The sequence below is a fragment of the Haematobia irritans genome, chromosome 5 (genome assembly GCF_050003625.1).
Source record: "Haematobia irritans isolate KBUSLIRL chromosome 5, ASM5000362v1, whole genome shotgun sequence".
In the NCBI taxonomy this organism is placed as follows: Eukaryota; Metazoa; Arthropoda; class Insecta; order Diptera; family Muscidae; genus Haematobia; species Haematobia irritans.
This window is the reverse complement of record NC_134401.1, coordinates 156323252-156350121: the sequence shown is the minus strand read 5'-3', so window position 1 is coordinate 156350121 and position 26870 is coordinate 156323252. Positions and strand designations below refer to the sequence as shown.

Genomic DNA, 26870 nt, shown 5'->3' with positions numbered 1-26870 from the left:
TAAGCAAACGTTATATCGATAATTGTTTGCATTGCTAAAATCAAATTAATTTTCTCTTTAAAGGTTTGTGTCACAATAATCTCAATAGTTCGCCAGAAGATCAATTCCCAACAACGGTAGATGATTTACAAGGATTCTGGGATATGGTGTATTTGCAAGTGGATCACATAGATGCGATATTTAAAGATATTGAGCAATTAAAAGCAAACGAATGGAAGGTATGTTGTGATTACAAAGCTCATTTATGTACATGAAGCTTCATTAGTTGAAGGTTAGCAAAGGACAATTTTTAAAACGGGATTACAAAAACCGCTGAAGATTTTTCAGTTAAAGTTAGACAAATATATATTTTAATTTTTTTTTAACGGTAGCTATATCAAAATCCAGAAGTACCATACAGGGGCCCTAATAACGGTTGCCACTCGATCTAAAAATAAATTTGTAGAAAATTTTACCAAAAACTACAAAATAAAAAATCTTATTTTTCAGTTTTTGATTTCTATAGAAAATTTTGTCAAAAAATTATTCCTATATAAATATTTTGTAAAAATTGTATTCCAAGAGAAAATTTTGTCACAATTTTATTCCTATAGAAAATTTTTTCAAAACTTTATTTCTATAGAAAATTTTGTCGAAATTTTATTTCTATAGAAAATTTTGTCAAAATTTTACTTCTATAGAAAATTTTGTCAAAAGTTTACATCTATAGAAAATTTTGTCAAAATTTTACTTCTATATAAAATTTTGCCAAAATTTTACATCTATATAAAATTTTGTCAAAATTTTACATCTATAAAAAATTTTGTCAAAATTTTATTTCTATAGAAAATTTTGTCAAAATTTTATTTCTATAGAAAGTTTTGTCAAAATTTTGTTCCTACAGAAAATTTTGTCAAAATTTTATTTCTATAGAAAATTTTGTCAAAATTTTATTTCTATAGAAAATTTTGTCAAAATTTTATTTCTATAGAAAATTTTGTCAAAATTTTATTCCTAGAGAAAAATTTTATTTCTATAGAAAGTTTTGTCAAAACTTTATTCCTACAGAAAACTTTGTCAACATTTTATTCCTACAGAAAATTGTGTCAACATTTGATTCCTTTTGTCAAAATTTTATTCCTACAGAAAATGTTGTCAAAATTTTATTCCTTGAGAAAACTTTATCAAAATTTAATTCCTTGAGAAAACTTTGTCAAAATTTTATTCCTAGAAAAAATGTTGTCAAATTCCTATAGAAAATGTTGTCAACATTTTATTCCTATAGATTTTTTGTTTTCAAAATTTTATTCCTATAGAAAATTTTGTCAAAATTTTATTCCTTTAGAAAATTTGGTAAAAAAAATCAAAATTATTTCCAAAGAAATAAATTTGTCAAATTTTTATTCCTATAGAAAATTTTGTAAAAATTTTATTCCTATAGAAAATTTTGTAAAAATTTTATTCCTATAGAAAATTTTATTCCTATAGGAAGTTTTGTAAAAATTGTATTCCTATAGAAAATTTTGTAAAAATTTTATTCCTATAGAAAATTTTATTCCTATAGAAAATTTTATTCCTATAAATTTGTCAAAATTTTATACCTATAGAAAATTTTGTAAAAAATTTATTCCTATAGAAAATTTTGTAAAAATTTTATTCCTATAGAAAATTTAATTCTTATGGGAAGTTTTGTCAAAATTTTATTCCTATAGAAAATTTTGTAAAAATTTTATTCCTATAAAAAATTTTATTCCTATAGGAAGTTTTGTCAAAATTTTATTCCTAGAGAAAATTTTGTCAAAATTTTATTCCTATAGAAAATTATGTCAACATTTTATTCCTGGAGAAAATGTTGTCAACATTTTATTTCTACAGAAAATTTTGTCAAAATTTTATTCCTACAGAAAATTTTGTAAAAATTTTATTACTACAGAAAATTTTGTAATTTTTTTTATAGAACATTTTGTCAAAATTTTATTCCTAGAAAATATGTTGTCAAATTCCTATAGAAAATGTTGTCAACATTTTATTCCTATAGAAATTTTTTTTTGAAATGTTATTCCTATATAAAATTTGGTAAAAAAAATGTTGTCAAAATTTTATTTCCAAAGATATAAATTTGTCATAATTTTGTTTGCAAAGAAAATTTTGTCAAATTCTTATAGAAAATTTTGTCAAAAGTTTATTCCTATAGAAAATTTTGTCAAAAATTTATTTCTAGTGAAAACTTTTGTCAAAATTTTATTTCTAGAAAAAAGATCAAATTGTTATAGAACATTTTGTCAAAATTTTATTCCTAGAGGAAATTTTGTCAAAATTTTATTTCTATAGAAAATTTGTTAAGTACCTCGTAGGTGGAGAGAATATTTGCAAACTCTATCAAAACATGAATTCTACCAAACAGTAAAAAATCTACCATTTTTGGTAGAATTCTACCAACTGTGGCAACCGTGGCCCTAATGCATTAAATCTACTACAGAGTCTATGATTACGATGTATCTAGTATTCTTTAATTCATTCAGTTTTTTTAAAAAAAATTGTGATATGCCGCGGGGTAGAAACAAGGTCCTCAAGTCGCTTGTCGGTAGTACTTGGAATACAAGGCAAGAAACCTTGTTGACTACATATAAGGCAATTGGACGGTCAGGGTCATGGGGCTTTAAAATTACAAATAAGGTATGAATATGGATAATCCTGTTCTAGGAGCTCGCCCGACGCCAATATTTGATCCCATTTGAGTGTTACCGGTTTTGAAACGTGTGACCGAATGTTATCCTGCCTTTCCAAATATTGTGCTCTCGTTTATCATGCAATGCTACAATTGAGGTCGATGCCAAGCTTCTGTGATCGTTTACCTGGGTTGTAGCAGCACATAGTACACCACACACAGTTGGTCCACCAAATATACAGCATAAGCATCTTTGCTTGGATATTCGATTTTGACTTCGATGTTGAGGCATGACTAGGGATTGTTTAGTGGATCCACTTTTTATTACCAGTAACGATGTAATTCCATTTATATTTATTGCTCGTCTTATACAAGGCATGAAGGGGCAATATGAAACGTATCTTCAAAAGATATACCATAGCTTAGGTTAGGCTATCTCATTATATTGTCCAATTTTTTCATGACCCATACAGCTTATGGAAATATTTTTTAAAGTTTGTTTGTTCTTTTTTTCTATTCCTCTAGAGATCCGCCGATATGCTTATGCCAACTATATCCTCCAACAGTGGCAATAATTCCTTAAAAACACCCAAAACGGTTAAGATTTTAAAATCTCGAACAAATACACCCCTTACAAATGGTGGTGGTAGTGGGTCCAACAGTGTCAATTCAACACCTTCCGCAGCAGCACTCAAACGCGAAGCTCAACGTAAAAAACTACAAGAAATGAAACGACGTAATCGTGAAGCTATGGCTGCAGCAGCCTCCTCATCGCCAGCGGCAGATGCCTCAGCAACAATATCGGATAATTTGATAGATGGCATTGAAATACTTGCACCGAAGCAGGACAGCTAATTTTGTCTTTTTTTTTTGTATGTAGCCTAACGTAAAGGCAAAAGCTTTACGAAATTATTAAAATTATGCAAAGCGAAATTGCGAAAACATAGTCGGAAACTAAATAGTTGAATACTCTTAACCACAAGTCTATATGGAGAAAATTTCAAAACTTGTCTCTAACACATACTCTATCTTGCTAATAATATACCACTGTACTACTACTACTATTACTAGTCTAGGAATGCGCTAAGAAAATTATACAAAAACAAAAAAAATCTAAATTATTGAGTGACAAATGTTGATTGCAAAAAAAAAAAATAATAATATATATGGTAATTGTGAGTAAATTTAAGACAAAATTGAATGATAAAACAAAAACTAATAAAACACTCGAGATATTATTCAAATTTATGAAAAACGAAACGAAAAAATATATCATGCTAAGAAAAGAAAAAGTGGCAGGTTCAAAACAGAGTCGTGCTTAGGAAAACTAATTGATCAACAAATTCCCCCAAAATAAAAACATAAACATACCACCCAACACTGGACCCCCATTCCCGTCCCTAGAGCCCAGTGATGATGGATGATAAACTGATCAAATTGTTATGAATGTTTTGAAAGAACACACATATTAATAAAATAAAATAAAACAAGAAAATCAAAACAATTGCTACAATTGTGCAAAAATCATAAACAAAAATATATCCCATAAAAATGGAAGAACATATAACGAACTTATATTGAAATGCCTTTTTTTAAAAAATGTTTATTTAGAAATTTATTAGAAAACAAAAATTTATGTAATAATTATTCTAGTACAAGTATTAACAAAAGTATTGCTTTTCCCAATGCCTTTTCCCAAATTTATTTTTTTTAACGTAAAAACCCATATCCCTATTTCCAGTAGAAAAAACACAAACCCCTTAGCACCGCACCAGAGAATTTAGCTCGATTCGGTTTTGTTCTTGAAAAAAAAAATTTTTTGTATCAAAATTAAAATCAAACAAAACAAATATCCAAATTGTTCTAATTTTTTCAAGTATATATATTTTTTTGGTAATTTATTAAGGCTATTTGGAAATCTTTGTTTTGTATTTTTTTTTTGTTTTTTAATCGCGACAACAAAAGACATTTTTTTCTTATGATTTATATATTTAGAAAATGTTATTTTGTTTTTTCATTTTTTGATACTACTACCACATAATAATATTAATATATTTTTACACATTTATATATAAAAACTATAAAATAATAATCAACTTATTTAACATGTCAAATAATAGTTTTATTATTAATCATTATCATATATTTTTCATTAGTCATTTCGAAATCACCTACCTGGCTTTCATTACTCAACTCATCTTCAAACATACAATTAATAATTTCAGGCCTAAATACAACCAAAAAAAATCTACACTTGAATAACATATTGTTTACGTAATTTCTACAAAAAAAAAACATCAATAAGTTATTATTTGAAATTTTAAGTGAATTTAAAGTCATATTCAATTAAATGAAAAATAAGTGAACATATACAGATAAAAAAAAAATCACGAAAATTTGTCTAATTAAAGTCTTAATTGAGTTTTAAAAAATATTCAATAAAAAATTTAATTGATTCAACAAATTTTTTAATTGTAACAAATATCAATCACAAAAATTAATAGTAGCATTTAAAGTCATATTTAATTAAATGAAAAATAAGTGAACATACACAGAAAAAAATTCTCAAAAATGTTTCCAATTAAAGTCTTAATTGAGTTTTAAAAAATATTCAATTAAAAATTTTATGGATTCTACAAAGTTTTTAATTGAAACAAAAATTAATAGTACCATTTAATGTCATATTTAATTAAATCAAAAATAAGTGAACATACACAGAAAAAAATTCTCAAAAATTATTCTAATTAAAGTCTTAATTAATACCCTGTTTTTGTATGTCGAACGAGAGTATTTCAAATGAAAAAAAAATATTTGGGCTTCTCCATGTCGACAGGCAAGTCACTTCATATTTTGTTGTCGAGTACCAAACGAACATATACAATAAGTGTCAAGAAAAATGTAAAAATAATTTTGAAATTTGAATCAATTCGCATACCAAAAATTTGAAAACACTCATTTTTGATAATCAATCTAATGTACTCTCATACAAACGATATGAAATTTCAAAAATAGAGAACCCCAAATTGATTCGAATTCGAGTGACTGCTTTTCAGTCGACTGGGTTTTCTTTCGACATACAGAAACAGGGTATAAGTTTTAAAAAATATTCAATTAAAAATTTAATTGATTTAAAAAAGTTTTTAATTGAAACAAGCACCAATTACAAAAATTAATAGTATCAATTAATTTTTTAATTGACTTTCAATTTTTTAATTTCCGTGATTGAAGACAATTAAAAAATTAATTTGATCAGTTCATTTCATGATTGAATCAGAAAAAAAATTATTTATGTGTAGGATCATATTTTCAGCGCCAATAATTTATATATTTATTTTTTCAAATATTTTTGCTCCAAATTAAAAATTTCGAATCTGATTTGAATCCACTGACACTAGAGAGTCGGTTTTATATTTAGTGTCGCCGTTAGTGTCTTAAACACAAACATATGCCCATGTTCCCAAATCCATTTCCAGGTGAATGTGAATCAATTCCACGATTTTCGTGTCCTACAATCCACTTTCACCGGAATTTTCGTGAAATCAATTCACTTGCAAAAGTCTTGGCGAAAGTTGAATTATGTCCAAGATGGGTGTATTTCCGGTTAAAAAGTACTCGCGTAAAAAATTTGAAATGTTTTATATTTAATACATGAGTTTTATTAAAACTGCGTAATTTTTAATTAAAAAAAAATAATAAATTGTAATAAGTCTATTGATTCCACTTATTTTGATTTCTGCCTTAGTGACTTTTTGGGTGATTTGTTCAACCCAGCTGGTTACAGAAGAGTTCAAAACAGAACGTGGAATTAAGAACACCAAATTTTCACGTTCGTGGATTTGACGTGAATAGTGGAAGTGGAATTGAAGTGGATATCCGAACATGGGTGACAGCAAGATTTTTTACGTGTATTTCTCAAAGGCGTAAAATGGGATATTGTCATTAATTTTGATTTTTGGCTTGTCCATGTGCTAAACTAAACTATACACCCAAAAAATGTTTGTTATTCTTAAAAGCAAAAATATATGGTAAAACGGCCGTCTGTTGTCTGCTGAATAGGTGAAAGTAGTCAATGAAATTGTTTCAACAATCATCCGTTAGTTGAAACAGCAAAAATTTGTCTATGCTGTAATAGCAAACAATTACTGCTGAGTTAGCAAACATGTTTGCTAAAAATTTCTTAAAAAAACATCTCTGCTGAAATATAACACTGCATTGGCTGACATTTTTAACCTGACAAACCTTGTAATTTTTTTATGTGAAATAAAGCCAGGTTTTTTTTAGACCAGCAATATAAGTGACTGTCGAAGACTGTGACTCGTCAGATTTTGTGGTCCAGGACAAATATTTCTAGTGGCCACATTTTCGTAGAGTCTATATAAAAATCCCAAGGTCCTTTTAATTTAAAAAAATATTTTAACTAAAATGTAAATTACAATCTCCGTGTGGGTCATATGTTAAAAAGGGCGATTTGATTACAAATATTATTGCATAAAAAAAAACTATTAATAGCTTTTTTAATGTTTGAAAGTTTTAAAGGTCCAATGTGTACCATTTTCATAATTCATAATTTCCATAATTCAGTTATAATTACGAATCAGCAGAAAATTTAAGCAAATTTCTGATTTTCAGCAGTATGCCTGCTTTTCAAAAATAGTAGATTAATTGCTTTTTTAGCAAAAAAAAACTGTTTAAATAGCAGTTTTCCCGCCTGCCCGCCTTTTATGATTCAATCACGAAATTAAATGATCCAATTAATTTTTAATTGAAATCTCTTCAATCACGGAAATGATAGTATCAATTAAAAAATTAATTGAAGGTCAATTAAAAAGTTAATTGGTCCAATTAAAAAATTAATTGATACTATAATTTTTGTGATTGATTTTTGTTTCAATAAAAAATTTTGTTGAATCAATTAAATTTTTAATTGAATATTTTTTAAAACTCAATCAAAATTTTAATTGGAAAAATTTTCGAGAATTTTTTTGTGTGTCTATATAAGAATATATTTTCCGCCAAGGTTATTTTATTTGTTCGTCTTAAAAAAAATATTCGCCTATTATCAAACGCCATGATTGTCACTTATTATGAATGGCAATATATCTTTCAATTGATCGGTCTAATTTTTTCGGGCCAAAGATGGGCGGCAACATGATACTTTCTTAAATTTTTGAACTTGAAAAACGAATTTTTTTCATCGAAATTATGTTTGGCAGAAACACCTACTATCATGAATCACATAAAATATCACAAAAATATTAACTGAATAAAAAAATATTTTATTGACAATGTGATGTACTCAATTAATGAAATCAAAAATAATTGCGACATTTTTAATGACCTTCAGTACCACAGTGGAAATGCTTTATACAGAAAAAATTTCACGAACATTTTTCCAATTAAAGTCTTAATTGAGTTTTAAAAAATATTCAATTAAAAATGTAATTGATTCAACAAATTTTTTAATTGAAACAAAAATCAATTATAAAAATGAATAGTATCAATTAATTTTTTAATTGGATCAATTAATTTTTTAATTGACTTTCAATTAATTGTTTAATTGATACTATCATTTCTGTGATTGAAGACATTTCAAAAATTTTTCCCAATTAAAGTCTTATTTGAGTTTTAAAAAAATATCCAATTAAAAATTTAATTGATTCAACAAATTTTTTAATTGAAACAAAAAATTAATTGGATCATTTAATTTCGTGATAGAATCAGAAAACTTTTTTTTGTGTGTTAAGGTAGAATTACATAACATGCGTTCAATGCGTACGCGATGATTGAAGAGTTGAAATTTCTATTTGAAAGCAAATGCTCGAACAGTCTGCCGCAAACAGAAAAAAATCAACCCTTCCATCAACGCACGGATTGACGCATGGTATGCAATTCAACCTTTAGTCTTCCATAATAAAATTGTTGTGTTCGATTACTCTTCCAGACTATAAATAAAAAAGCGAAATAAAATTTGTATTATATGTATAAACCCATAGAAAAGCGCCTCTGGCGGAGAATAGTATGACGAAATTCAAGAAAGAGCTATAACCTTCCACCCAGAATTAAAAATGTCACAAAAATGTTTCCAATTAAAATTATAATTATATAATTATAATAGTTAAAAAAATATATTCAATTAAAAATGTAATTGATTCAACAAATTTTTAATTGAAACAAAAAATCAATAGTATCAATTAATTTTTTAATTGACTTACAATTAATTTTTTTAATTGATACTATCATTTCTGTGATTGAAGACATTTCAATTAAAAAATTAATTTCGTGATTGAATCCAAGAAAAAAAATTTTGTGCGCATACATTAACAGGAAATATTCATACCTGTTCTGGGTCTCAACGCAATGCGTACACGTGGGCACTTTTTTCGGACTTTTGATCGAAAAATATAAACAAATGATTTTTTGTGGAATGCATTTTATTTGTCGACAGAAGCTTTGACTAAATCTATTTTGCAGCTAAATTTACACTAGACTGTGGAAAAGAAGAAATTTTTGTTTAAATTTTTAATGTTTTTTTTTTTTTAATCGTAGGGCTGTTTTCTTTTAGCACTGAATACCCTTAGCCGTGAAGGACTAAAAGAAAACAGAGTACTCGTTTATCCAGGACATCTCCAAAAATATGCAACACTGTCATCAGCTGTTTAAAAACAATCACAGAAAAGAAGTGAAATCTTGAATTTTTAATGTATGAAATGCTCCAATTAGTGATAAATAATTACTGCTGCGATTATTTATGACTTTGTATCAGTTTGAATTTCACTTAATAAAAACAATCTGGCAACATCGCTGCGACTTGCACTGATGAGATGTTCTGGATAGAACACCAGTGCAACGATGTTCTGGATAGCCCATACAAATGTTGCATCCAGTGCTAAAAGAAAACAGTCCTAGTATATCGTGTCATATTGATATACCAAAAAAGAAAAAAACTTTAAAATATCAGAATCTGTAATTTATATATATATGTTAAAAATCTTCCAACTTTGAATAAGATAGCTCTACACTTGACCCATACAGGAAAAGTGTTCTTGGCTTTGTCTTTGACGATATAAAGTGTAGTCTAGAACAGATCTTAGGTGTTACACCTCACGCAAGCAATACATGTGTACCAGAACAGGCATGATTAATTTTTTGATATTAAAATTTTTAGATATTAAAATTTTTTGTGATAGAAACAATTTAATTAAATTTTATTTAGACCATTAGTTACAGAAAATTTTGTTCTTTCAATCAAGGAATATAGACAAATTTTATCCATTTCACAATTTTTTATTTGTAAAACATATTTTTTAAATTAATTTTTAATTGGAATTCCATATTTGTTTTTGCAAAACCTGATGTTTTTTTATTTAATTTGGAATTGCTTCAATCACGAAAATAAAGTCAAAAACGGACGCTAATTTTAAAATTAATTAATCCCATTAAAATCTATTAATTGATTAAAATGCAATCACATTAATATCTATCAACGAAACTAAAAAAATTTTATTTTGATTGATTTATGTTTTGATTAAAAAAAATTTTTAGAATCAATAAAGGGTGAATATTTTTTTAGAATTCATTTAAGATTTTTTTTGTGAAACAATATACAATACAAAAAAGCAAAATGTTGTCTTTTTTCTATTCCAATTTGGTATGAAGAAAAGTTAATTTTTGTCGATAATGGACTTAGGCTTGGTTGTATTTAGATCTTTGTTTTTTTAATGTATCTTTTTTTCGTATGTTGTTTATAACCCAAAAACCTCAGTCCCGCTTGTGTCTTCTTTAATATAATTAATATCTATATAAAGACAGTTTTCTTATAGTTGCTCTCTATTACACATTTTAGTCTTTTATGCATCTATATTACATACACATATTTACTATTATATTTCTTGTTGCATTTACATATACAATTGATTCATATTTACACAACTTGGTATATTTCATGAAAATTTCTTTTAAAATTTTTATTTGCATTACTCAAAACAGATGAAAACGAAATATAGCTTTAAGTTGAAAATAATATTTTAATTGTGAGAGAGAAAAAAACACATAATATAAAAAACCCACAAGAAAACAAACTAATATTAATAAAGTTATTTTTTATTCATTATCAACAACATATGCAAGAATTTTTTTCAATCTTTCTGAAGGGTGATTTTTGAATGGGAATCTTTGACGTATTGCTGTACGTCGTACAAAAAAAGTGGAAATTGTAATTATGGAAAAAATTACATTTTCCAACTATCACTAAATATTTTACTATTTTCAAAGACTTTTCTCTTTTGATTTTGTTTAATGTCCTTTCAGAGTCTTTTGGGCACCTTTTGAAAGAGGTATGGCGAAAATAAGTTTCTCATATAAAAATTTGGATTTTTTTGAGGGCTTTCATCGAAATTATTTTCGGGGCAAAACAAGTTTTTCATATGAAAATTTAAATTTTTTGAGGTTTTTGATGGTAATTTTGATTGAGGGTGGTCACTAATTAACCTCCTCCTATGACTCTGGGACGCATTAAGAGATATGGGCAAAATTTTTTTTTTTTCATATCAAAAATTGGATTTTTTAAAATGCATCGAAATTTTGATTTTTATGGGTGTTCAATACCTAACGTCCTCTTGGCTCATATATTTAAGCCTTTTGGTTCTAGGACTTTTATTTAAGGAGATATGGGCAAAATAAGTATTTCATATGAAAATTTGGATTTTTTGAGGATTTTCATCGAAATTTCGATTTGTGGGGGGGGGGGGGGGTGGTGTTCACGAATTAACTTTCTTTTGGCTGTAGGACTCAAATTTAATGAGATTTAAGGGTAAAATAAGTTTATCATATGAAAATTTGGATTTGTTAAGGATTTCCATAGAAATTTTCATTTATTGAGGGGTGGTCAATAACTAACGACTTTTTGGCTCTAGGACCCACATTAACGAGATATGGGCAATATAGTTTTTTTTTTAGCTGAAGGACTCATTTTTAAGGATATATGGCCAAAACAAGAATTTTCATCGAAATTTTGATTTTTGGAGGTATATTTAAGAAGATATGTCAAAACAACTTTTTCATGTAAAAATTTGGATTTTTTGAGGATTTTCATAGAATTTTTGATTTTTCGGGGTGGGCATGAATTAACGTCCTTTTTGGCTCTAGGACATATATTTAAGGAGATATGGCCACACAAATTTTTTCAAGTAAACATTTGAATTTTTTAAGGATTTTCATCGAAATTTTGATTTGTTGGATATGGTCAGGAATTATAAGGTCCTTTTGGCCCTAGGACGCATATGACCAAAACAAGTTTTTCATATAAACATTTAGATTTTTTGAGGATTTTCATCGAAATTTTGATTTGTTGGGGGTGGTCACGAATTAACTTTCTTTTGGCTCTAGGACGCATATTTAAAGAGATGTGGCCAAAAACAAGTTTTTTATGTAAAATTTTGGATTTTTTGAGAATTTTCATAGAAATCTTGATTTTTTTGGGGTGGTCACGAATTAACCATCTTTTGGCTCTAGGACGCATATTGAAGAATATATGGTCAAAACAAGTTTTTCATATTAAATTTCGGATTTTTTGAGGATTTTCATAGAAATTATGTTTTTTTTTTGGTGGTGGTCACGAATTAGCCTCTTTTTGGCTCTAGGACGCATGTTTAAGGAGATATGGCCGAAACAAGTTTTTCATGGAAAAATTTTGAATTTTTAAAGGATTTTCATATAAATTTTGATTTTTTGATGTGGTCACGAGTTTAGGTCCTTTTGGCTCTAGGACGCATATTTAAGGTCAAAACAAGTTTTTCATATAAAAATTTGGCTTTTTTGAGGATTTTTCCAGAATCTTTCATTTTTTTTGGGGTGGTCACGAATTACTCTCCTTTTGACTCTAGAACGTACAATTAAGGAGATATGACCAAAACAAGTTTTTCATTTAAAAATTTAGATTTTTTGAGGATTTTCATCGAAATTTTAATTTGATGGGGATGGTCACGAATTAACCTTCTTTTGGCTCTAGGACGAAAATTTAACGAGATGTGGGCAAAATAAATATTTCAAACTAGGTCTTTCATATAAAAATTTAGATTGGAAGCGGTCACTAACTAACGTGCTCCAGGACATATATTATATCCAGGGAAGATAAAATCGAGAAGCAACTCGTTTCATACATTATGTCCATTTAGGGCTGTCATTCGGGATCGATTTTTATAAATCCCGGAATTCGGGATTCAAAATATGGAATCCCGGGATCCCGGGATTTTCCGGTATTTTTTCGATATCCCGAAATGTTGGAGATTTTTTAAATATATTTAGTAATAAAAATCTACAGCGACAAAAGAATTGTTGTACATTAAACAATTTTAGTTTAATTCAATTTTATTAACAAAATATCATAAGAGTAAATTAAAAACCAATTTCAAATTGCTATCATACATAACGAACTTTTAGTCCAACTCAACAATATGAAAAAAAAACAACAAATTATGACAAAAATAATTTAAAAAGGAATTTCATATTGCTATATTACTCAGCAAAGCATTTTAAGGATTTTGATTATATTAGGTATATTTTCGTACACTTGTGTCAATCCTTTTGTACTTCATTGTTTTAAGTAACTTCTTAAAAATATCAAGGCATCCAAATTCTTATCAGATAAACGCGATCTTGTCGTATTGTCGACGGTCCTTTTATCATTGCTTTTTATTTTATGTGGAACGAATTCCATTCCACACTCAAGATGTGCCATAAATGTTTATTAACTCAATTTTTCGGGAAGACTCTAATTTATTAATAAATAATGCTAAAAAGCCACACATTTAACAAATTGGAATTGTTTTTTCGAGATCCCGGATACAAAATAAAAATCTCGGGATTCGGGATTAATCCCGTCCCGAAAATCCCGGGATTTATCCCGCGTGACAGCCCTATGTCCATTAGTGTGTAAATATAACGTGAACATTCTTTTATCTTCGAAAAACTCAACAAAAGCAAGATATTACATGTTTCAACTCCTTTATTAAATATTGAAATAGCTTGCTGTAGTGAACATCAAAACACACGGAAACAAGGAAAGAGAAAAATTTTGCCGAAAAGCTTATTGTATTTGTCGTCGTGGCAAAACTGTTTCGCCTACAGCCTATCGCTGTGATTATATTTACACACTTAAGGTAAGTACTATGTTCGCTTTTCGCGTTGAAACTTTCGCGGTTACTTTATTAAAACAGTTCAATATGAAGCAGATAAATTAACTCAATTGATGTGCAATTTCTTGTTCCTCTATATTTCGGCAAGACTTTACAGGAATATGTCTGTTTTCATTTATAATTTTGATTATTTCAGGAAAAGTAATCGCGAAAATAAAGTGATTTTCAACTCGAAAACCGAACATAGTACACACCTTTAATTGTAAACAAATATCAGCGTTTTCTTTAGAGAAAAGTTCGAATTGAAAAAAAGTTGTTGTGGTAACACTGCCATAGCGGCTTTTAGAGAGGAACATTTTGGCAAAGAGAACATTTGACATAAAATCACTTGCATTCTTCGGTATCTTCACGCAAGTTTAATTTTACTTATTCATTGTATAAATGTTGAAGCAATAGGAGGTTAACATTTTGGTTTTACGCGAGTGGTTAAAAAAAAAATAATAATTTTAATATTTTTTGGTGTCATAGCTATCAACGACAACAAAAATGTCAAATCTACCCAGTGCTTTGAACCAGTTATTTAGGTGAGTGATTCCAATAAACGCATACAAATGGCTCACCAAAATAATTAAGTTGGGTCGAATTTTTGCGAATGTTTTCCCAAAAGTAAGTACAAAAATATGGCTTATTTGAGGGAAACAGTTTTTAAAAGTTATCTCTGCTGTTTTTTTTTATTGAAAGTCCTTTTTGTATTGGCAAATGCCAGCAGGTGGATAGTATTAATTTATTAAAAAAAGGTGCCGAATAGACCTATGTAACTAAGTGAAAAAGTGTCCAACGAAAGTTGGTCCAGAAGTTTGAACCCTACAAACAGTGCTGCCGCTACTACTTCAATCGAAGTATCTTGCTTCATTTTCACAAAATTTACTTCGTCACTCCTTCTTCCAAAAATCTGCTTCACTTTTTGTTCTGCTTCAAATTTTAAAATTTCCCATATTACCTAAATGTTTTTCCTATTCCTTTAATTACGATGAACATAGCGGTTTTAACCGATGTTATTAACCGATGTGGACCAATTTTTGCATATTTGTTAGAGACCATATACTTACGCCATGTACCAAATTTCAGACGGATCGGGTGAAATTTTCTTCTCTTTGAGGCTCCGCAAGCCAAATCTGGGGATCGGTTTATATATGGGGGCTATATATAATTATGGACCGATGTGGACCAATTTTTGCATGGTTGTTAGAGACCATATACTAACATCATGTACCAAATTTCAGCTGGATCGGATGAAATTTGCTTCTCTTAGAGTCCCCGCCAAGCCAAATTTGGGGGTCCGTTTATATGGGGGCTATACGTAAAAGTGGACCGATATGGCCCATTTGCAATAGCATCCGACCTACATCAATAACAACTACTTGTGCCAAGTTTCAAGTCGATAGCTTGTTTCGTTCGGAAGTTAGCGTGATTCCAACAGACGGACGGACGGACGGACATGCTCAGATCGACTCAGAATTTCACCACGACGCAGGATATATATACTTTATGGGGTCTTAGAGCAATATTTCGATGTGTTACAAACGGAATGACAAAGTTAATATACCCCCATCCTATGGTGGAGGGTTTAATAAAATGAATTCTATTGTTTTGTTTTCAAAAATGTATGCTACTTCAATTTTATGCAATCTACTCCACTTTTTCCAAAATCTACTTCACTCAATTTTTCACTAGCGGCAGCACTGCCAACAAATATAGGCAATTTTAAAAAGGAATGCAATGCAGATAAAAGCGCAATGAAATGATAGGGTTCCAGCTAAAAATATATAAATTTTCATATTAGTGATTTTGTTTGGTTCAAAAATCTACTTTGGGATCCAAATTATTCATATTCTGAAACCCCTAGCATTTGCGAACCATATAATATATATTTAGGATCAGGATCTTTCTCCCATTTCCTTCTGGATCCACCTTTTTTGATTGTAATTATCCATATTCGCAATCTAGACTGAATTAATCTTTATTTGAATGTAACATTTCACATAAAATGTGAGAAGCTGCAAATTAAGACCACCATGCTTTTACACCATTTGTGATTCAGGTGCCCCAAATTCCCTAAATCAGGAGTTAGCTTCTCATATTTTATTTTAACATAGGACTTCTTCGATTTTACAACTACGATAAAAACTAACTCTTGATAAATATTACCATTTCCTCTTCGTGGTTACAAACGCCACCAATTACATAGTTTTGTGGCATAGAGTTATTCAGCTCATGCATTTCTCCATGAATTGAAATGAAACTTTTACCAAACATCTTGTTGATATCAGTGGTCATATATTTATAGTTTAACGTTGTTATTTATTGTGTGTGAGCGTATATAATATATGAGGTGGTTGTCCAGGGGTGGACCAAGCGATCGAGGCCTTATACAGCAATGCCCATTCAAATGACTTGTAGATAAACAAAAAAAATCAAAATTTTTTGTTAAGCTGAGTTTATGTTCAGTTTTCAAGCTGAAAATCGGCTTGTTCTCATGGTTACTTTTTTTAAATTAATTTAATTATAAATATAAAATGGTTCACAATCAATTCCTTTCCTTTATAAAAATAGATTGGTCTTCATATAGATTTTTGTACTTTTAATTTAGTGTTTTAAGGTGAGTATTAAGTTCGAGTTTAGCTGCTAAAATCGTTATTTTTTCACGATTACTTTTCTTTAATAATCCATTTTAAGGAATACAAAATTTGTGCAAATTTGCTTTGGGCTATTCCCCATCAAGTTATAATAAAATTTGCAACAAATATGTATAATTTTATGCCGTTTTTTACTGATATAGTTTTCACTTTAGTGAAAATTAGCGGCTAAACTCGAACTTAATACTCACCTTTAGTGAAAAATACGAAGCCTGTAAATCAATGTAGGCTGATTTTTTATCCAAATTAATTATTTTCTACATAAATTACAATTTTCATGCGAGCATTTTGGACATTAAAATGAAGGAATGGGTGTTATTAAATAAGAAACTCGGAAATACACACACTTTTCTTTTATGCGTTTTTTCTTATAGACAATCATTGTTCTTAATAAAAAGCAAGTATAGTTTTTTTTATAAACTTTCTAATATGCATATTTTTCTTATATGAGATGGGCTTATATCCGTTACCTATTGCACTCGAATTATTATTCTCAAATTTACATTGTTATTTTTTTTTTTGAGGAATTTGGTAGACACACTATAATCCACACAAATTGGATCTGTGGCTTAGAGCTAGCTATTGTCTTCGAGATAATAACCATACCAAGAAACCGAGCACAAACGCATATCATTGTTTCAAAATATTTTTATTTTTATATTGTACATTCATAAAAAGTTTTTATCTTTTATTTTATTTGTAGTGTTGGGTGTTGTATTATTGGAAACAATTTTATTGACACTGATAGCACCCGAGAAGACTGAAGATAAATGTTCGCCATATGTTTTATTTATTTATAATGTTGATATTTTAGTTGAGTTCTGTCAAGTTTCCGAAAATATTATTTTTCTTGCTTTCATTTTGGGATTTAGAGATAATCTCCCATATTTTCATATGGCAATTATTTAAATAAACCTTATCTACAATTTTTGGGGATCTAATAACAGTCATTCAGAATTTTCTTGAATATATTGTTATTAGCTTTAGTTTTTCCAAAAAAAAAACTCTTTATCCACATTGAAAAAATAATAACATTGCTCATGGCAATCTTTATCAATAATTTATAATACAATAACCATAAATATCTCCATGCATTTTACCATATGATCTTATTAGGTTATAATGGAAATATGTGACTTACCTGCAGTTTAGGATTTCACAAAGACCAAAAGCTATGATGACATTGATAGAATTATTTTATTACACAAGGAAACAAAAATAAACGATAATAAAACCCATGGGTAAATAAATCAAAATATTTGAAAATATTGGAAAACCACTTATACGAGTCCAATTTTTATTAAGCTCCTCTAACAGGTTCGAGGTCTTTTTTTCACAATGCAAATGACAGTTAAAATCTAGTTAAAATGAATTTTGGGATGTCGTATAATCCTCATGGTCAATTCACATTTCAATTTTTAATATTTTTTTACTTGTTTTTATTTTTTAAATCCATTTTTAGACATGAAGTCAAAATCATCGGGCCACAAAAATTTAGAATTCTTATTATGGTTTCGAATTGAAAATATTTTTTAGTTATCTTTTTTTTCCAAATTATTAGAAATACATATAAATCAAAAGAAATTTATTTTGATTATTACTTTTGTCCGTTTATTAATTTCTAAATTTTCAGACCTAAGAAATTTATTTCTGTCAGATATTGGCTGATTTTAGATGAAGGCAATTTTCAAAAAAAAAAAAACTAACCGCGAAATTTTCATTGAATTTGAATTTTTGAGGATTTCGATCGTAATTTTGTTTTGTTTGGGGGTGGCCACGAAATAACGTTCCATTGGCTCTAAGAGATATTAGCAAAATAATTTTTTTTATATAAAATTTGCATTTAGTGATGATTTCCATCGAAAATTTAAGGCCTCTATTGGCTTTTTATTACAGAATTTTTAAATAAATAAAAATTAATAAATATATGGGAAAAATATTTTTTTTTTTCATATTAAATTTTGATTTTTTGGAGTCGGTTACTAATTGACGTCCTTTGTATCTAGAACCCATATTTAAGGATACATAGGCAAATCAGTTTTTGAATTTGTTGTGGATTTCCATCGAATTTGTGATTTCGTCGAAAATTTGATTTTTTGGGGATGATCATGAATTATCGCCCTTTTGACTCTGGGAATCATATTTATGGAGATGTGGGCAAAATATTTTTTTCATGTACAAAAATAGATTTGTTGAAGATTTCCATCGAAATTTTGATTTTTTTGGGGGTGGTCACTATCAAGCGTCGTATTGGCTCCAGGACCCATATTTAAGTTATCAGTTATATCAAATTAAGATTTTAGTAGTATTTTTTATAAAATTTAGTATAAAAAGAGTTAAGGGTGAAGTCAATCTTAACCCTCTAATGCCCCAATTTTTTGGCCAGCTGATTAAATATTTAATGTTAACGACACAAAAACTAAACAAAAAAAATTTATACGGTAAAATTCAGTATGTGCTGCAAAGTCTCTTGAACAGTTTCAACTTAATTCTTTTTTCTTTTACCCATTTTTGTTGTCTTAAGGTGTGTTTTACTAAAAGCTTTCTTATTTAATGAAGGCGGGATTGAGCATTAGAGGGTTACATCAGGCCTCAAAAATTGAGAATCACATCCATAGGCTTTCAAATTGAAAATCACTTTTTCCCAAATTTTCCCAAAATTATTAGAAAACCATCAAGATAATGGGAATGCCCATTAAACACCAACTAATTTTTATTTTACAATCATCAAAATGTATCTATTTCCCTTTACAGCTTCATCGAAGATAATAAGACTAAATACATCGATGTCCTTAAAACAGCTGTAGCTATCCAATCTGTGTCAGCATGGCCGGATAAGCGTGGAGAAATTCAACGTATGGTTGAATGGACTGCGGACAAATTGAAAGCCTTAGGTGCTGAAATTGAATTGGCCGATATAGGAGAGCAAACGCTAGTGGATGGCAAAAAAATTCCTTTGCCCAATGTTTTGTTGGGTGATTTGGGAAAGGTAAAACAAGGACATTTATAATTTTTAAGTTAATACCATGTTGTCATCTGTTTTTTTTTATAGGATCCCAAAAAGAAAACCGTTTTAGTTTATGGTCATTTGGATGTTCAACCTGCCCTCAAAGAAGATGGCTGGAATACTGAACCTTTCGAATTAACCGAAAAGGACGGTAAACTATATGGTCGTGGGGCTTCCGATGACAAAGGACCTGTTCTTTGTTGGATACATGCCATTGAAGCTTTCCAAAAATTGAATATTGAATTGCCGGTAAATGTGAAATTTGTCTTGGAAGGCATGGAGGAGAGTGGTAGTGAGAATTTAGATGATTTACTAATGAAACGTAAAGATGATTTCCTTGCCAATACCGATTACGTGTGCATTTCGGATAACTATTGGTTGGGTAAAAAACGTCCCTGCTTGACCTATGGTCTACGTGGTCTTGTTTACTATACCGTCGAAGTAGAATGTGCTCGTAAAGATTTGCACAGTGGTGTCTTTGGTGGTACTGTACATGAGGCTATGCCTGATTTATGTTGGTTGCTAAGTACATTGGTTGATAAAGATACAAAAATTTTAGTGCCTGGTGTTGAGAGAGACGTAAGTATTTCAGTTCGCCTATATAAATTTTCTTTGGATTAAAATATAATTTATTTGCCAATAATATTTCATTGTAGATTGCTCCTCTTCTCCATAACGAAAATGAAATCTATCAGCGCATTGATTATGAAGTTGACGATTACAAGTAAGATAACGTTTTTCTTGCATGTTTCTTTTAGATTAAGTCAAATAACTGTTTTTATTCTGTGGTGATGACAGTGGCGTAGAATATGGAAAAATGCAAGATGTGGGTAGGAGGCGGAATTTCCAGTTTATAGATTCCAAATGAATATATGTTTTCAATTTGGATTTGTGCGTAGAATGAAGGACTGGAAAATGACAATTTGTTTTTTTCCTATAAAAGTTCTTAAAACTTGTAGATTTTTAGAACATCGCTCCCATATGAAGAATGTTAGTAAACAACAACTCTGCAATGTTGCCTCAACAAGTTGAAAAATCCTTTAAAACAGAGTCACCAAGTGCCCTAAAGCAATTAGGGAATGTGCCGCATAAGGATGAAATTTGAAGGATGGGGAGATTATGCGGGTGTTATTTGGAAAAAGTACATGGCTGTATCCATCCACCGCTTCTAATATAATTTCCACATAGCTATTCAGGTGATAAGGATATAACATTTTGTAGTAGTAAGACGTCGCAGCTCCCCAATATTTATGCCTGTAGAGTAAAGCCTACATACTGCCCAAGGAATTAAGTGGCCTTCTCTGGACGCGTCCAGATTGTTAGTATATGTCAGATTAATCGGGTTTGCAGGACACCCGTGTTGTGATCAAGATTGCCATCCAAGCCATAATCTAACAAAATTTAGAGAATTTTTACCAAACCTATTAATATTTTGTCAAAATCTTATTTCCATAGAAAATTTTGTCAACATTTTATTTCTGTAGAAAATTTTGTCAAAATTTTATTTCTATAGAAAGTTTTGTCAAAATTTTATTTCTATAGAAAATTTTGACAAAATTTTATTTCTATAGAAATTGTTGTGAAAATTTTATTTCTATAGAAAATTTTGTCAAAATTTTATTTCTATAGAAAATTTTGTCAAAATTTTATTTCTATAGAAAATTTTCTCAAAATTGTATTTCTATAGAAAATTTTCTCAAAATTGTATATCTATAGAAAATTTTCTCAAAATTGTATATCTACAGAAAATTTTCTCAGTTTTTTTTCTATAGAAAATTTTCTCAAAATTTTATTTCTATAGAAAATTTTGTCAAAATTTTATTTCTATAGAAAATTTTGTCATAATTTTATTTCTATAGAAAATTTTGTCAAAATTTTATTTCTATAGAAAATTTTATCAAAATTTTATTTCTATAGAAAATTTTGTCAAAATTTTATTTCTATAGAAAATTTTGTCAACATTTTATTTCTATAGAAAAGTTTGTCAAAATTTTATTTCTATAGAAAATTTTGTCAAAATTTTATTTCTATAGAAAATTTTGTCAAAATTTTATTTCTATAGAAAATTTTGTCAAAATTTTATTTCTATAGAAAATTTTGTCAAAATTTTATTTCTATAGAAAATTTTATTTCTATAGAAATTTTGTCAAAATTTTATTACTATAGAAATTTTTGTCAAAATTTTATTCCTATAGAAAATTTTGTCAAAATTTTATTTCTATAGAAAATTTTGTTAAAATTTTATTTCTACAGAAATTTTTGCCAAAATTTTATTTCTATAGAAAATTTTGCCAAAATTTTATTTCTATAGAAAATTTTTTCAAAATTTTATTTCTATAGAAAATTTTGTCAATATTAAATTTTGTCAAATTTTTTGAATTTTGTCAAAATTTTATTTCCACAGAAAATTTTCTCAAAATTTTATTTCTATAGAAAATTTTCTCAAAATTTTATTTCTGTCAAATTTCAAATTTCTGTCAATATCAAATTTTTATTTCTATAGAAAATTTCCTCAGTTCATTACAGCGCTATTAGGAGATCTAGCTCTCTGAAAGGCCTCTGTATACGGAGCGTTTGCCTAGCAAGGCCTCGTCCATTGGGTGTAGCTAATATTCGGAGTCTAAACGGTGACAGTGTAATCGTTAATGGAATAGATTCTTTTCAATGCTTTCCTTATCTTTCCACTAGCCAATGCCTTTGAGTTCTGGTTTCTGTTCCCAACATTTTTGGCAACCATTTCCTCGTATTTACTAAAGAGTATCAGGCTATTCAATATCATGCCCAGAAATTTGGAGTTCTTGGACTTGGGAATGCACTGACCTTGGGTGTATATCGACCTCCTGGTTCACATCTTTAGCCCTTTAAATAAAAGTGGTTGATGTAGATTTGAGGACATAAAATTCAAAATTGTTGCAGATAAAATTGTCACTAAGTGTAATGTTAAAAAGAAGCGAGGGACAATTGGAGCTATTCCACCACTGATGTTTTTGGAACAGCCTGGAGACTTCGCTCCGGCTTCGACATAGCCAATTATGGTGCGAGCTGTATTTTTACATTTACAAGACTAACTTACTTCCACTTTGCTACCGAAGGCCTTCAGTTTTGCCACTGTTTATTTTGCCCGCATTTTATCTATCCCCGATTGCATCTTCACAAAATTTCATTTCTTCCTTTTTTATTGTCATCTTTTCTAGAAACGATATCGGAACAAGTCGTCTTCCTCACAATGAGGATAAAACAAAATTATTGATGGCTCGCTGGCGTTATCCATCACTTTCAATTCATGGAATTGAGGGTGCTTTTTACGAGCCTGGTGCTAAAACTGTTATACCTGCCAAAGTTATTGGTAAATTTTCTATTCGTTTGGTTCCCCATCAAGATCCTGATCATATTACGGAATGTGTTACCAAATATTTGAATCAAAAGTGGGCTGAAAGAGGATCACCAAATAAGATGAAGGTCTCATTGGTATCGGCTGGTAAACCATGGACTGAAGATCCAAATCATCCTCATTATGAAGCAGCCAAAACAGCAATCCGACATGTTTTCAAAGTAGATCCCGATATGACACGCGAGGGTGGTTCAATTCCCGTGACCTTGACATTGCAAGAGGCCACAGGTAAAAATGTTATTTTGGTTCCTGTCGGAGCATGTGATGATGGTGCACATTCCCAAAATGAAAAGATTGACATTTATAATTATATTGAAGGCGTAAGTTAATGGAGTGATATAATTAAATAACGGAAATATTTAAATATAAAAATATTTTATTATTATTATTTTTTTTCAGACAAAACTATTGGGTGCCTATCTATATGAAGTTGGCCAATTGAAATGAGCTGTAAGCTTTAAACCACCCAGTGTGTGTATTCTAAATACACCATATACCGTGAACTGTTTGTCCTTATGAAATACATCACATTTTAAGAAGAAAGTCTTCACTCTGTTTAGTTTTCCAAATTTAATACTTTTGTATTTAACATTTATAAAAGCATAACAATGAATTATATTACTTTAAAAAAATTATTCCTTTTTGAGCTCTCTGAGCGTTACTGAGTACAACTATTCTACTACACTTTGGATCAAAAAATTAAAACAGGATGGCAATTAATTTTTGGAGATTTTCAAGTCCTCGGTGAATACAAAATGTATAGGCCCTAAATCCAGACTATTCGATCGTTGAAGAATTATTAAGAAAAGTTTAGGTGAATTTGTTGAAAAAATCCGACCAATCAAGATTTGATTTTATGTGAATTTGTTGAAAAAAATCGAAATTAAACAAATTGGTAAAAATTGGCTTTCCCAAAGTTGAAATGCCTATAGATTTGTATTGATTCACCAATTCCACCCAAGTTTTCTTCCCAATAAAGAATTTTCCATCCATTAAAGACTTCGACCTGTATTTTGTTGCACAATGTGATTAGAAATCTATTCTGACCAGGCATCACCATATTTGTTAGTTTGCATATTTTTCGAAGGTCTCTCATCCATTGCTGGTGGACGTTGGGGTGATGCCCTCATTACCACAGGTGCCTCTGGGGGCAAAGGTTGTGAATAGGGATTTTGTTGTTTTTTCGTGTATTCTTCACGATTACGTTTGCGTAATTCTTCATAGGTCATACCAGGTTTGACAGGTTCCAGGGGTATATCGGGATCAACATGGGTACTGGCGGGACCTATAAAACAAAATGTACAAACACACATTAAGATATGCAAATCCCAAAAAATTTCCAAAATAAAACATTACTATCCAAATTAGGCCTATAAATATCATCTAATCCAGCAAATTGCGGCCTCGATTCCATATCTAGATTCAAAGCATTGCCTCTGACATCGGGATGCATATGTTCATCGCTATAAACATCACTTGCATTGGGTGTGAAAGGACCCAAAGCCATTCCCATTCCAATGCTCTGGTCAGTATTGAGGAAACCTCCACCTCTTTGTTGTTGACGTTGGCGTAAAATTTCGGCAAGCCTTGAGTTTGGCAAAGCCATGAGCTTTTCAGCACATTTTTGCTGATAACTAAATTTACCCATGAAATAGCCTACAATAACACCTAGAATAACTTTTGGGGCAGCTCCATAACGAATATTAGGCTAAAGAAATAAATACAATTTGTTTTTGTTATTTATTTTATTAGATTGATGTGGGCGTATAACTTACCGATAAAATTCCTTGTTTTACACCTAAGAAAGCTGCCACACCAAATGTGGTACCAAGCGGTAGAGATCTTTGGAAAAATGATTCCGTATTACATTCTCGAAATACACGAAGTTCATCAGTGGTGAATTGGTAATTGGCCTAAAAATGGAAATTATTGATTTTAGTAATTTGTATTAACTTTGAATAAATATAAATATTTTTTTTTAATTCAATTTGATTTACAAATATTCTTAAAATTTAAATAATTTAATTAGAATATTTTTTTGATCAAAACAAAAATCATTTACAGGAATTATTTACTTATTTGGAAGAATTGAAATTTTTAATTGGATCACTTCCGTGATTGAAGCAATTTCAATTAAAAATTTATTGCCTCCTGGTAACCAGACATAGCCCTTCGTTTTTTGCCGCTGTCCAGCTAGTTGAATGGAAATAGTATTGGGTCAAAGTATTCGGAATATTTTTCTTATGTAGAGATTAATAAATACTTGAATAGCCTGCAGTTAATGAATACTTGAATACAGTAATGCCTCGATTTAAAAACTTCGATTTAAGTCGCCATTCGATTTACGTCGAATCGATTTTTTTGCCCACTTTATCAGAAACGCCTTCCATAAGTAAAATAAGTATCAACGATGATGACATCGAAACATTTTTTTTCTCTGAAATTCTTACCGAAATTACTGAATTACCTTTATTTTTGAAGTTTTCTATTATGTACACGCACACACATACATAAATGGACTTAGGAGTAAGCACCCTGCAAACATTTTCTATCGAAAGTGTATCGAAGTAGTTTCGCCCTGGAAGATAAAACTTTCATAGGCGATATCATTTTCTTATCGAGTTAGTGTCCCCGTTCGGGAACAAATGTCCCACTACGCGATAGTGTTCTCGGGGAATCGAACCAGTGACCAAAGGATGTAAAAAAAGCGATAGTTATTTCTTAAAAAATAAAAATGATGATCAGCCGCACCGAAAGTTGAACTCGGAACCTTCCGTTTTCCAGTCAGAGGCTCTCCCTCTGTGCTACCCACGCTCGTTGGCTGATAGTGGCTTTTTACACACATGTACTCTCAAAGAGGTGCTAATGAAAAATTCGCAATGTCGATGTATGGAGTCTATGACATTTTAGCTAAGGACGATAAAACAATCACCCAAATGCTTGCAGGGATATGAGCAATTTTTAATTCCGTTTACGTCGTTTCGAATAACATCGTCAAATTCCGGAACCAATGACGACGTAAATCGAGGGATTACTGTATAGCATTCCATAACTCACAGCCATTAAATATTCTCTAGAGTCCCAAAAGCGGCCCTGCCTCTTCTGAGGTGAAAATTTTATATCCTCGAAGGTATCACATTCGGATGTTATTATGCCGCGTATTTTTTCCTCGGAACTCCGTGCCCTTATGGAAAGGCAATGTCTATGGCGTAGTAGAGGTCGTAGATTTTCTATCCACCAGGTTATGACTCGGAGACTCGTGACCTGGTTCCATTGCATTCCAAAGCTTTCAGTATTGCTTCGTGAATGTCAAAGGTTTTTGCAAAGTGTTACATTCATATCGTAACTTACCAGAGGATGCTGGGGTCTCTGAGGATCCTGCGTATTCATTGTTTTGGAAAATGGAAGCAAATATTGTGAAATTATACAACTCCGCCTTCTTCAGCAATATTTACATTATTCTACCGGTAGTGGCTGTCAAATGTCATACAGAACAAGATGCGATTTGCTCTCTTATATTGACAGAGATAATGATAAGGCTCTAGATGGCGCTGACAGTTAGAGGAGTTCAGTTTAAAGGCCTTTACCAGAGAATGAAGCCGCCGAGTCGCGCCGCCGATTTTAGCCGTCGCCGAACCGTTATTAGCAGTCGACGCCGCCGCCGAATATGTCGACTCATCTCGACTCAAATTTAGCCGCCAATTAATCTAAAATATTGATTTATATCAGAAAAAATTAATAATAAACATTTATTTGTTATAGTTTTTGCCAAAATTTTGAACTTTCCACTTTCAATCAATTAGTATCAAGTTGCTATAATAGTTTTACAAAAATTTAGCTCAAAAAATTTGAATGAAATGTAAATTTGATTGTAAGATTGGTTGTACAACTAATCTCATTACAATTCGGAAAACTTCAAATTGATTTTGTAATAGATAATTTTGCGCCGCCGAACAGACAATTTTTTATCAGCTTAGCCGTCAAGCCGCCGCCGCCG

At 29.9% G+C, this 26870-nt stretch overlaps 3 protein-coding genes across 5 annotated transcripts in view; 2 read left to right on the top strand and 1 right to left on the bottom strand.

Annotated features, from left to right (window-relative positions):
* vlc (disks large-associated protein 2) overlaps positions 1-8587 on the top strand; it is a 53437-nt gene extending 44850 nt beyond the window's left edge. For all 3 annotated transcript variants that reach the window (XM_075309751.1, XM_075309749.1, XM_075309750.1), the window contains exons 6-7: positions 64-218; positions 3173-8587. In XM_075309751.1, coding sequence (XP_075165866.1) covers positions 64-218; positions 3173-3502 — 485 coding nt within the window. In that variant the 3' untranslated portion in view covers positions 3503-8587. The remainder of the gene's footprint in view (positions 1-63; positions 219-3172) is intronic.
* A 5597-nt stretch (positions 8588-14184) lies between these two features.
* Cndp2 (Cytosolic non-specific dipeptidase 2) lies at positions 14185-23870 on the top strand. Its single transcript, XM_075309747.1, has 6 exons — positions 14185-14363; positions 19230-19464; positions 19528-20061; positions 20139-20206; positions 22677-23193; positions 23273-23870. The coding sequence occupies exons 1-6, from the start codon at positions 14326-14328 to the stop codon at positions 23318-23320; spliced, it is 1440 nt and encodes a 479-aa protein (XP_075165862.1). The 5' UTR covers positions 14185-14325; the 3' UTR covers positions 23321-23870.
* On the bottom strand, positions 23429-26376 carry asrij (OCIA domain-containing protein asrij). Its single transcript, XM_075309748.1, has 4 exons — positions 26225-26376; positions 24649-24786; positions 24230-24581; positions 23429-24158 (listed from the first exon to the last, which is right to left on the bottom strand). Exons 1-4 carry the CDS (start codon positions 26261-26263, stop codon positions 23911-23913), a joined length of 777 nt encoding a protein of 258 aa, XP_075165863.1. The 5' UTR covers positions 26264-26376; the 3' UTR covers positions 23429-23910.
* Positions 26377-26870: the final 494 nt, after the last annotated feature.